Source organism: Dendropsophus ebraccatus, chromosome 4 (genome assembly GCF_027789765.1).
Source record: "Dendropsophus ebraccatus isolate aDenEbr1 chromosome 4, aDenEbr1.pat, whole genome shotgun sequence".
Lineage (NCBI taxonomy): Eukaryota > Metazoa > Chordata > Amphibia > Anura > Hylidae > Dendropsophus > Dendropsophus ebraccatus.
In genome coordinates this window covers 123,733,476-123,745,483 of record NC_091457.1, presented here as the reverse complement: position 1 = coordinate 123,745,483, position 12,008 = coordinate 123,733,476, and the positions used below count along the sequence as shown (strand labels likewise).

General features: G+C 44.4%; 1 protein-coding gene across 3 annotated transcripts in view; it reads right to left on the bottom strand.

Annotated features, from left to right (window-relative positions):
• THOC7 (THO complex subunit 7) overlaps positions 1-12,008 on the bottom strand; it is a 49,124-nt gene that overhangs the window by 9,973 nt on the left and 27,143 nt on the right. For all 3 annotated transcript variants that reach the window (XM_069966940.1, XM_069966941.1, XM_069966942.1), the window contains 2 exons: positions 9,937-10,054; positions 1,711-1,838 (listed from right to left, as the gene is read on the bottom strand). In XM_069966940.1, the coding sequence (XP_069823041.1) occupies positions 1,711-1,838; positions 9,937-10,054 (246 nt within the window). The remainder of the gene's footprint in view (positions 1-1,710; positions 1,839-9,936; positions 10,055-12,008) is intronic.

The following is a 12,008-nucleotide window of genomic DNA, read 5'->3' as shown; positions in this document are numbered from 1 at the left end:
CGTACAATGCATTTGGCGTGAAATAGATCCAAATTGGAACAAAAATAAACTGTATAAAGAAGAATGGGAAATTTTTTTAGAGGAATTGGGAAAATCACTCGTTAGCCCATATATTGAACAAAGAAAAGTAAAACCCAGAGGTGATGGAGCTGCAGCCATTGTCCACAGGATCCAAGAGCATGCTGAAGAAAGTCAACCAAGGGCTTCCACTAGCACTGCGACGATGGCCACGGCCTCCACCAGCAGTGCAACCAGCCTAAAACGGAAATGATGCGCCTTCTTTCCAACATCAAGTAATCACAAATCAAATGTGATATGTTGCAAAGTGCAAAGTACTCAATGCAAAAGACATGTAAATTATACTTGTGACAAATGCAAATAATAAATTTAGCACCTTGAACCTTATTTCACATATTTTATATAGAAAAAAAACTAGACTTATTTTTTTGTGTTTTTTTAAAATATATTTACATACAGTTTGATGTTACTAGTTATAGTTTACAGTTTTAAAAATACTTTTTTGTGTGCAAATGTGCAGTATGCATGAATAATGTAATAAGGCCAAGTAACTTTTTTTGACACAAAAAAATATATAAATTAAGTTTTTTTTTTCATTTTTCATTTGTTTATGAACAACCATGTTCACATACAGTATAATAATGCAAAAGATATTCAAATAAAACACTAGTTAGTTAAAAATCCAGACCTTAATAGGCCCCGTCAAAAATGACCGAAACATTATATGTGTATAGTAGAACCGAACAGAACAGCAGGGTTAAAGGAGTACTCAAGAAAAAAAAAAATTCTGGAAGACTGGAGATCTTTATATTGAAGTAAATTACAAATCTCTGGCACTTTCTGACAGCAGTTAAATTCAAAGAATTGTTTTTTCACTGGAGTTTCCCTTTAAGTGGCTGCAGTAAGTGGCAATATGGGCCCCTCTACTACCACCAATGTTCATATCAGGAACTGCAAAATGTGGCAACCTTTTTATAGTGCGAGGTAATTTGCAATCACTGCTTGCTCTGGAGAGGCTGTTGCACCATGCTATAACTATGCTAGTAACAGGTAGCCTAACCTAAAAGTAACAAATCATAATTGTAAAATGTAATCATCAGCAGTTATTGTTAAACCTTAAAGTTTAAAAGATTAAAAAAAACCTTGAGTTAGTCAAACTAAAGGTAATTAATAACACAGCTACAGCATTCACACAAAGCAGCTCTTAATGAAGGTCAAGGTACCAGTGTGACTGAGCACGTCTTAAGGTTCTAATAGAAGACAGGAGTTAGTCTCTGGCTACAGTACGAAAACTCTGATGCAGTTAGCAGCAATCAGCACTAGGTGAGGACAGTGAGTGCATCTATCACAATGAACACATTGATCTCTATGGTAAACACAATCTCAGGACTCACAACTTTGTAATAGTTTCGTTTCAGGCAGAAGATGAAACCAAATGTGGTTAGAGATTTCCCTTTCAGGAGTCTGGCTGCGAGGCATTACTGCCCAGTACTGAAGGTATGAGGGATAACTTTATGACCAATAGGGGCAATTTTAGGTTTAAAGGAGTTATCCAGGATTACAAAACACATCTGCTTTCTTTCAGAAACCATAACCTAAAAGGCAGCCCCCAGTGAAATCAGAGGTGCAGCTTCATACATAAAACAATGAGATTATTCCATTTACATTATAACTGCTATAGAAAATACTTACCAATATCACTGTATATCTTCTCATAGTTCTCCATTTCTCTGAGGTTCATGTCATGGACCAGGAGAGTTTTACCCATGGAGAAGGAGCACTGAGACAAGCTGCTGAGCATGCGTTGGTACTGGGCGTATCTGCAGAAGAAGAGGGGACAACATGAGGAACACTATAGCTGTAATGTCCTCGCACCAGAATACAGCCTCACACATAGGTTTCTAGAAGTTTTGCAGAGCTCAGTGTATTATGAAGGTGTAATACCACAGCCAGAATAGTCTATGCTATCTCAAAGTATAAATATACCAAATATACCACTTAGATCAGTAAGATTTTGGTGGCACAGTCAATGTTTTAAATCGCCGCCAGGTTCCTGCCATCAGCGCTGGTCTGTGATTTGCAAACCAAGCCGCTCTATGTAATGGATGCGAGCCCGGCATCCCCAGTGTACCGATATCCCTTCCCTTCTGTGACACGGCTCCATCTTAAGTCTGGCCGCGCCATGGGGCCCTCCTCTAGTGCGTAGAGTGGCCTGATTATCATATCACAAACTGGAGAAGACGATGGGAACCAGAGGGCAGTTTTAATAAAATGTACCATGGCCCAGGGATGTATACGCCAGCGCTGTAAGGTAGTATGAGAATTTTTATAAGTGGTACATTCTCTTTAAAAAATAAAAAAAAACTACTGGCAAAAGTTTAGATCAGTCAGGATATCAGCCACCAACCAACTAACAGACGGAGGCGGAAGTGCTCGGTTAAGCGTTTTTCTTCCTGTTTCACTTGTCAATGCACAGGGTGGATTTTATAAAGTGTCTACAGAGTCCATCCTGAGCAGCAATGAGCAAGACAGGGAGAGAAGTGCTTTCAGAGTGCCGGTCATTAAAAAAAAATTTTTTTGTTAAGTTGCCATCATTTTTTGTTTTATTTACGTAATTTAAATTTTCACAGTTTCCAATACGGGTAATGGAAGTTAAGTATGGGTTTTAGTATACCATATTACTGTTGGATGTTTCGGTCACTCAAGAACTTTATCAACAGGGCATACTATGTGTATGAATATTAAGGACACCATGTATAGGAACTGGAAATGTGTGGATGATGGCGGCCGGAGCCTGGCCATCGGCAACCCCCGATTTGAGAACGCAAACATATTACCAGTTATAGAAAAAACTTTTGACATGTCACAGTGACATGAGTGTTTTGGCAGCGATCGATCAGGAGGAATCGCTGGGAGAAGTCTGTGCTGCTGTGTGTTCCTCTCCCCGCTCTGCGTCCATCCTACCTGGGTGGCCCCCATAGACTCACATTATGTGGCCCCCAAATACACATATACCACAGAGCTGGGAGGGAAAAAGCAGACTACTCCTGGCTTATTTTCCTGATCGGTCGCCATCTAAATGGTCAGACCCCAACCGATCAAAGCTTTTGACATGCCAAAAGAATTTTAAAGTGACATCTATAGATGTATATAGAGGTCACGTTAAAATTCTTAGTCTGTAGACATCTATAGACTATGGGGGAGATTTATCAAACATGGTGTAAAGTAGAACTGGCTCTGTTGCCCCTAGCAACCAGTCAGATTCAACCTTTCATTCCTCACAGACTCTTTGGAAAATGAAAGGTGGAATCTGATTGGTTGCTAGGGGCGACTGAGCCAGTATCAATTTACACCATGTATGATAAATCTCCCTCTATGTTTTTGGTATATGTTGGAAAATCAGCAGGGCAGTAAGCAGTTATACACCACAGTATACCCGTGATCGATTCACTGCCTTTAATGGACCGAACAAAGTCTACCAGGATATCCATACAGTTTATTTTTTTAACTGTAAATGCTCAGAAATGCACCAGTCACTACTACACTATGTTCGTTCCAGGCATACCATTTTGATAGTTTGCCAATAGAGATGAGCGAACCAGGTTCGGGTCGATCCGAACCCGAACGATTGGCATTTGATTAGCGGTGGCTGCTGAACTTGGATAAAGCTCTAAGGTTGTCTGGAAAACATGGATACAGCCAATGACTATATCCATGATTTCCACATAGCCTTAGGGCTTTATCCAACTTCAGCAGCCACCGCTAATCAAATGCCGAACGTTCAGGTTCGGATCGACCCGAGCATGCTCGAGGTTCGCTCATCTCTATTTGCCAATGTACACCACAAATGTAGTTTATTTTCAGATGTGAACGTCTGTCTTATTGTACCATTGAACACCTTATATTTAAATGTGGAGGCATCATGTCCTTTCAGATACCACACATACCCAAAGGAAAATGGCTGGGATGTTTTATTAGATGCTGTATTATGCCAGTATTAGAGATGAACAAACCTAAAGCATGCTCGAGTCCATCCGAACCCGAACTTTCGGCATTTGATTAGCGGTGGCTGCAGTGGCGGATTAAATGTACCCTGGGCCCCGGACTGTCCACCCAACCTGGCCCCCCCCCCCCCAAGTCAATTCGCCCACATTATAATCTGCTACTGCGCCCCCCCACACTGTCCCCAATAAACACTGCCTGCCTCCCCGCTGGCCCCAATAAACATAATGTTTGGTCCCTTGCTGCTACCCCCAGTAAGCATTGCCCACCCCACCTCCACTGCCCCCAATAAACATATTGCCACCTCACCTGGTCCCCTGATGTTGCCCCCCCAAGGTCACAGCAGCACAGAGGATGTCAGGAGAGGAGGGTGCTGATCTTATAGGAGAGGTCACAGCAGCACAGAGGATGTCAGGAGAGGAGGGTGCTGATCTTATAGGAGAGGTCCGAGCAGCACAGAGGATGTCAGGAGAAGAGGGTGCTGATCTATAGGGGAGGTCACAGCAGCACAGAGGATGTCAGGAGAGGAGGGTGCTGATCTATAGGAGAGGTCCGAGCAGCACAGAGGATGTCAGGAGAAGAGGGTGCTGGTCTTATAGGGGAGGTCGCAGCGCCCAGCAGCACAGAGGATGTCAGGAGAGGAGGGTGCTGATCTATAGGGGAGGTCCCAGCAGCACAGAGGATGTCAGGAGAGGAGGGTGCTAATCCTATAGGAGATAGTCCCCCTTTATAGATGGTCTCCCTTTTTCCCCTCTATAGATTGTCCCCCTCTTTCCCCTCTATAGATGGTCCCCCTCTTTCCCCCCTTATAGATGGTCCCCCTCTTTCCCCCCTTATAGATGGTCCCCCTCTTTCCCCCTTTATAGATGGTCCCCCTTTCCCCCTTTATAGATGGTCCCCCTCTTTCCCCCCTTATAGATGGTCCCCCTCTTTCCCCCCTTATAGATGGTCCCCCTCTTTCCCCCCCTTATAGATGGTCCCCCTCTTTCCCCCCCTTATAGATGGTCCCCCTCTTTCCCCCCCTTATAGATGGTCCCCCTCTTTCCCCCCTCCCTTTATAGATGGTCCCCCTCTTTCCCCCCTTTATAGATGGTCCCCCTCTTTCCCCCCTTTATAGATGGTCCCCCTCTTTCCCCCCTTTATAGATGGTCCCCCTCTTTCCCCCCTTTATAGATGGTCCCCCTCTTTCCCCCCTTTATAGATGGTCCCCCTCTTTCCCCCCTTTATAGATGGTCCCCCTCTTTCCCCCCTTTATAGATGGTCCCCCTCTTCCCCCCCCCTTCCTTATAGATGGTCCCCCTCTCCCCCCCCTCTTCTCCCCTTTAGATGGTCCCCCTCTTTCCCCCTTTATAGATGGTCCCCCTCTTTCCCCCCTTTATAGATGGTCCCCCTCTTTCCCCCCTTTATAGATGGTCCCCCTCTTTCCCCCCTTTATAGATGGTCCCCCTCTGCCCCCTCTTATAGATGGTCCCCCTCTTTCCCCCTCTAATAGATGGTCCCCCTCTTTCCCCCCTTTATAGATGGTCCCCCTCTTTCCCCCCTTATAGATGGTCCCCCTTTCCCCCTTTATAGATGGTCCCCCTCTTTCCCCCCTTATAGATGGTCCCCCTCTTTCCCCCTTTATAGATGGTCCCCCTCTTTCCCCACTTTATAGATGGTCCCCCCCCCTCTTCTCCCCTTTAGATGGTCCCCCTCTTTCCCCCTTTATAGATGGTCCCCCTCTTTCCCCCCTTATAGATGGTCCCCCTCTTCCCCCCCTTTATAGATGGTCCCCCTCTCCCCCCCTTATAGATGGTCCCCCTCTGCCCCCTCTTATAGATGGTCCCCCTCTTTTCCCCTCTATAGATGGTCCCCCTCTTTCCCCCTTATAGATGGTCCCCCTCTTTCCCCCCTTATAGATGGTCCCCCTCTTTCCCCCCTTTATAGATGGTCCCCCTCTTTCCCCCCCTTTATAGATGGTCCCCCTCTTCCCCCCTTTATAGATGGTCCCCCTCTTCTCCCCTTTATAGATGGTCCCCCTCTTCTCCCCTTTATAGATGGTCCCCCTCTTCTCCCCTTTATAGATGCCCCCCCCAGTCAGTAAATAACCCCAAAATAACAAAATACAACTCACGTACCCTGCGTTCCCACGTCGATCCTCTCTCCTTCTGCAGTCTCCGGCTGATGCGCAGCTGGCGGGGGTGTCCGGTCCTCTCCCCAGCAGCGCGCGCATCACACAGCTCCTAGTGCCGCCTGGGCCCTGACTTCCGGTACGTGCGCTCCCAGTACCGGAAGTCAGGTTCGGATGGACTCGAACCAGAACCCGGTTTGCTCATCTCTAGCCAGTATCTCTGTAATACAACACACAGTGCCTGCAGCTACAAACTACATGGCAGAAGGGACACCACCTTACAGGTGCTTACCACATGGTGGAATTTCTACACTACAGGTACCTATTTACCTTACATACTTACTGTATTGGGCTGGGTTCACACTGCGTTTTTGCAATTAGTTTTTTTTCATCCGTTTTTTTTTTTTCTTCAAAAAACGGATGAAAAAAAACGGATTGTAAAAACGGAATGCCTTTGTGTGCATCCGTTTTGATCCGTTTTTCCATTGGCTTCCATTATAAAAAAAACGGATCCGTTTTTTTTGACGGACACAAAAACATTGCTGACACTATTTTTTTGTCTGTTAAAATTTTTTTGTCTGCCTAAATTTTTCCCCAATATATACTGAGGGTCTTACACTGAAAATATTTCCAGCAGCACAAGGAGGCTGTAGACTGAATTACAACTCCACAGAATAACCAGATGCTGGTGCAGTATATTAATAGGGCCCCATATGTCGACTAAAATGGTCACCAACAGACTGAGTGATTTTTATATATTGTGAAGCCCTGATGCATAGTCATAGCTTTGGAAATAACATTTTGGCTTCCAGCTGCCACCTCTATAGGGATCATTGCTGCTTACTGTATACTAGGTTATTATGCAGCTTTATGGTGCGTTCACACCTACAGGATCTGCAGCTGATTTTCTGCAGCAGATTTCATTTAAATAACTGAACACAGCATCAAATCTGCTGCAGATCCTGTAGGTGTGAACGCACCCTTAGGCTATGTTCACACATAGTATATTTCAGGCAGTATTTGGTCCTCAAGTCAGATCCTCATAGCAACCAAAACCAGGAGTGGATTGAAAACACAGAAAGGATCTGTTCACATAATGTTGAAATTGAGTGGATGGCCGCCATTTAATGGCAAATATTTGCTGTTATTTTAAAACAACGGCTGTTATATTGAAATAATGGCAGTTATTTACCGTTATATGACTGCCATCCACTCAGTTTCAACATTGTGTGAACAGAGCCTTTCTGTGTTTTCAATCCACTCCTGGTTTTGGTTGCTATGAGGCCTGAAATATACAGCCTCAAATATACGTAGTGTGAACCCAGCCTAAAGGGGTAAAATAATAAATAAATTTACTGTGGTCTGACCAATCCCAGGGTTCAGGCTACCGGCAGCTATCCCGCATACATTAAAGTGTCACTGTCATTATAACTTTTTTTTTTCTATCAAATCTGTTTTTATTCATCGTCGTTATAACTTTTAAAATCTACATCAACAGGGTATGTGATACAAAGCAGGTTTGCAATCTTCATTAAAAGGGTTGTCCAGCGAAAATCTTTTTCTTTCAAATCAACTGGTGTCAGAAAGTTATATAGATTTGTAATTTATTTCTATTAAAAAATCTCAAGTCTCCCCATACTTATTAGCTCCTATATGTCATGCAGGAATCGTTGTTTTATTTTCAGTCTGACACAGTGCTCTCTGCTGACATCTCTGGCCGAGACAGGAACTGTCCAGAGCAGGAGAGGTTTTCAATAGGGATTCATAGAAAACAGAGACAGAGTTCCTGTCTCGGCCAGAGATGTCAGCAGAGAGCACTGTGTCAGACTGAAAATAAAACATTTTCTGCAGGACATATAGTAGCTAATAAGTATGGGAAGGCTTGATATTTTTTAATAGAAGTAAACTACAAATCTATAAAACTTTCTGATATCAGTTGATTTAAAAGAAAAAGATTTTCGCTGGACAACCCCTTTAATTATCTATTTTTTTTTATTTTTTTTTAATAATGCTTTATAACAAAGCCATACTTTGAAATCCAGGTTCAGTCTCCTGAAAGAAGCTTTTTAGTCTTGTGCTAGTTAGAAAAGAAAAAAAGACATAATGCAGGAAGTCCCAGCCATTACCAGCAGAAGACTAAATAGCTGCCTTCAGAAGACTGGACCTGGACACAAGTGTATGGTAAAGGACTAAATATGGTTCATGAGGGAAGAGTTTCTAGAAAAAAACTGAACTCAAGAACAAAAGGACACAGTAAGAGGTTAGGGGGAAAGATCAGAAGCAACGCGCAGGGCCGCTTTAACCTGAGGGCAAATGGTGCATCAGCACTGGGCCCACTAGTTAAAGCCCCCTCCCCACCCCCGGGCAGGCCGGCCTTTGCTATGTGCTACCTATGTGGTCGCACAGTGCCCAGGCTGGTGCGCCACCAGCCTGTCGGCCATCACAATGGGTAAGTAGTTAATCTACTTAACCACACATGGCGCCCCCTGCTGCGCTCTGTATAGTAACTATGGGCGCTCATAACGAGCACTCAGTCACATGCAGCAACAGCACTGACAGGGCAGGAGCCATTGGCTCCCTTCCTGTCTGTCACTCTTGTGGCCGCAGCGGTCACAAGAGGCCGCACTCTCCTTGTGGTGCCGGCGCTCGAGTGACGTCACTGGAGCGCCGGCGCCAGGACAAGCGTTCTATATACTACTGGGGGCAGCACACTGGGGTCTATATACTACTGCGGGCAGCACAAAGGGTTCTATATACTACTGCCGACAGCACAATGGGTTCTATATACTACTGCGGGCAGCACAATGGGTTCTATATACTACTGCGGGCAGCACAATGGGTTCTATATACTACTGAGGGGCAGCACACAGGAGTCTATATACTACTGGGGGAGCACACAGGAGTCTATATACTACTGGGGGAGCACACAGGGGTCTATATACTACTGGGGACTGATACTATATGGGGACTGCACAGACGTGCCTATATATATCTTACTACTATACTGGGGCACAGAACATACCTTATTATTACCTTATTATTAAGTGGGGGCACAGGGACACCTTAAAACTATAGGGGCACAGAGGGGTGTAACTACTGTATAGGGGTACAAGGGACCTAACTACTGTATGTGTTGGAGCCTAAAATGTTTCTCTGGCAGATTTTGGAGAGAGGATTCACAGCCAGGAGAGGACTTAAAGGTGCTCCACGCTGGATGGAGAGAAAGAGAAAAAGTGTCAGACTCTGATCAGAGAAGTTGCCCCCTGTGAGTCACTGGATGTAATTGCACCCTGTTATAGGGTTGTAGTGATATTGGTCATGGTGTGGCAGTATTATGTAATGCATCATTGGTGATATCTTCATGTTTTGTTCAGAGCAGTTTTCATGTAATATGTAATCACTGTATGGTGGAAATAGTCTTATAAGATAACTACCATATGTACTGGGGCTATTAATACAGTGTGAGGCACTTTCAGGGCATTATACTGTGTGTAGAGCACCAGGCCCTCCAGTGTATTAAAATGGCCCTGGCAATGCGAGAAAATATTACTTTACTGAAAGAGCAGTAGATGCTTGGAACAAACTTCCAGTAGATGTGGTTGGTAAATCTACAATAACAGATTTTAAACATGTCTGGGACAAACATATATCTATCCTAAGATCATAAGAAGGGAAATACTAAAAGGAGAGACTAGATGGACCAAGTGGTCTTTTTCTACCAATAATCTTCAATGTTTCTATGAATATTGTGCTGTCCTGACTGCACAAAAACAGTGGCATGATATATTAGTTACTAGACATCTTACCCATCTTCCTGTGATCCAGAGTTGCACCACTTTAAAAAACTTTTAACCAGAAGGTTGATTCTTCGGTCATCGCCAGCACCATCGCCATCAATTAAGAGCCGCTTGCGGATAACTTCATCTGCCAAAGAGAACCATATGATGAGTAGAGGAGTCTTACATGTTTTTCAGAAGTAGTGAATGAGAGGTTTAAAGCAGAGCACAGTCCCCTGGATCAAATGCTCTTCACTGTACATATAAGTGTAATTTGTATATATAAAGTGGTATACATCCTTACAGACTCCGTGGTTCTTTGCCCTCTTTAGTTACATAACTCTTCTGAATTGTCCTCACCGTTTGATGACCCCTGTGTCAACCTCCTGATTGGTCATCTCTATTCAGATAGAAGCATGACGTGTGACATCCTGTGCACAGACGGTACTAATATTAAGTATTAGACACCTGCTCAAGACATCAGCATCACAAGGGCATGGCAAAAATGTATTTGTCTGACATGCGACGTGTTCCGCTTCTGGAAGCAAAATGTAATCGCGTGAGTCCAAATTTTCTGTGCCTGTTCAAGTTCTCAGTGTGACAAAAATGACAGGGAATCTGTAAGCGGGTCTGGTAAATGATTTCCAAATTGAACTGCTGATGTCCACAAAAACCGATGACTGCTTTCCTTTAAGAGGGTTGTGGGGGGGGGGATACTCGTTGAGCATGGAAGTATTGCATCTGGGCTGCCTATGAGCCTATTGCAAAGTTGCAAACAAAGCATTTGGAAAATTTCAGCTCAGGCAGCGCCTTTCATACGGTCAATTTTTTTTTCTGTTTATCTGTTTTGCATTGTCTATACGGGCCCAAACTTTTCAGGAGAATCTTAGACCTATGGCACGCAGCCAGCCCAGCACAAAGATCTGCAGTACCCCAATATTCAGGGTTATATTTATAAAGCCCAAGGGGCTTCAAGGTGAGAGTCCACACCCTGTTTTACACTCTCGCCATCCTTAGGGCGGGTTCACACTACGGAATTCTCGCGGACAATGTCCGCGGAATTCCGTCAGCTGTCCGCCCGCACATCTGGGCGCCTTTCCGCCGGCCCCATAGACACCATTCTATGGGCCGGCGTATTCCACTATACGCTGAAAGAAGTGTCATGTCACTTCTTTTAGCGGATCACGGAATACGCCGGCCCATAGAATGGTGTATATGGAGCCGGCGGAAAAGCGCGTGCCCGTGCGGGCGGACAGCTGGCGGAATTCCGCGGACATTGTCCGCGAGAATTCCGTAGTGTGAACCCGCCCTTAGAAGGTATTGCATGAGGTGCTGGCCTCCATCTTTTCGCTTCTCTCTATTTCATTGCAACAAAGGCCGTTCAATCATGCCTGACACCTATTACCACCGAAATCATCTGTTGGTGGTTATCCGGGAGAGACCCATACACCTTAGGAGTATGCTGCCATATTTTTCTAGTTAAAATGGAACCTGAGTGATCCCACTGTAAATTAATGGAGGCCATGGGGCACAGTTTGTGTCCTTTTATCAATGGGTCTAGCACTATGCTGCAACAGAAGCCATGACAGCAGTGTGAACAGGTCCTTAGTGGCACATTATTGGTATAAGACTGTATTCACATCATGTGTGAACCTAGGTATAATATTCCTGATTCCTTTATTCCTGCTGTGAACCTCGGTATACATGTGGAGTGTCTCCTAGTGAATATCAATGAATTGGCATACAGCAACATATGTCACTCGTGTACTCCTATGTTAGATCAAGTATATGGTATACTGCATGTTATTTTAGTGGGGGCCTCTGTATGGAAAAGCACTACAGACCTGATGGCAGGAGGACGGGCCTTTGTAACCCTGTAGATACTGTATGTTTACCACAGGAGTCCACATTATCATGTTCTGGATGTGAATGTGTAATGTTTCCATTCACTAACAGCAAGCAGAGATGATTATTCTGTGATATTCTATGAATGGAGACTATACAGCAAGGCAAGGCACAATGGATACAGCCCTATGTATATTTCATTTGTAATGATTACAGTGAGGAGAATACATTGTATCAGGTACAGGACAATGAATACA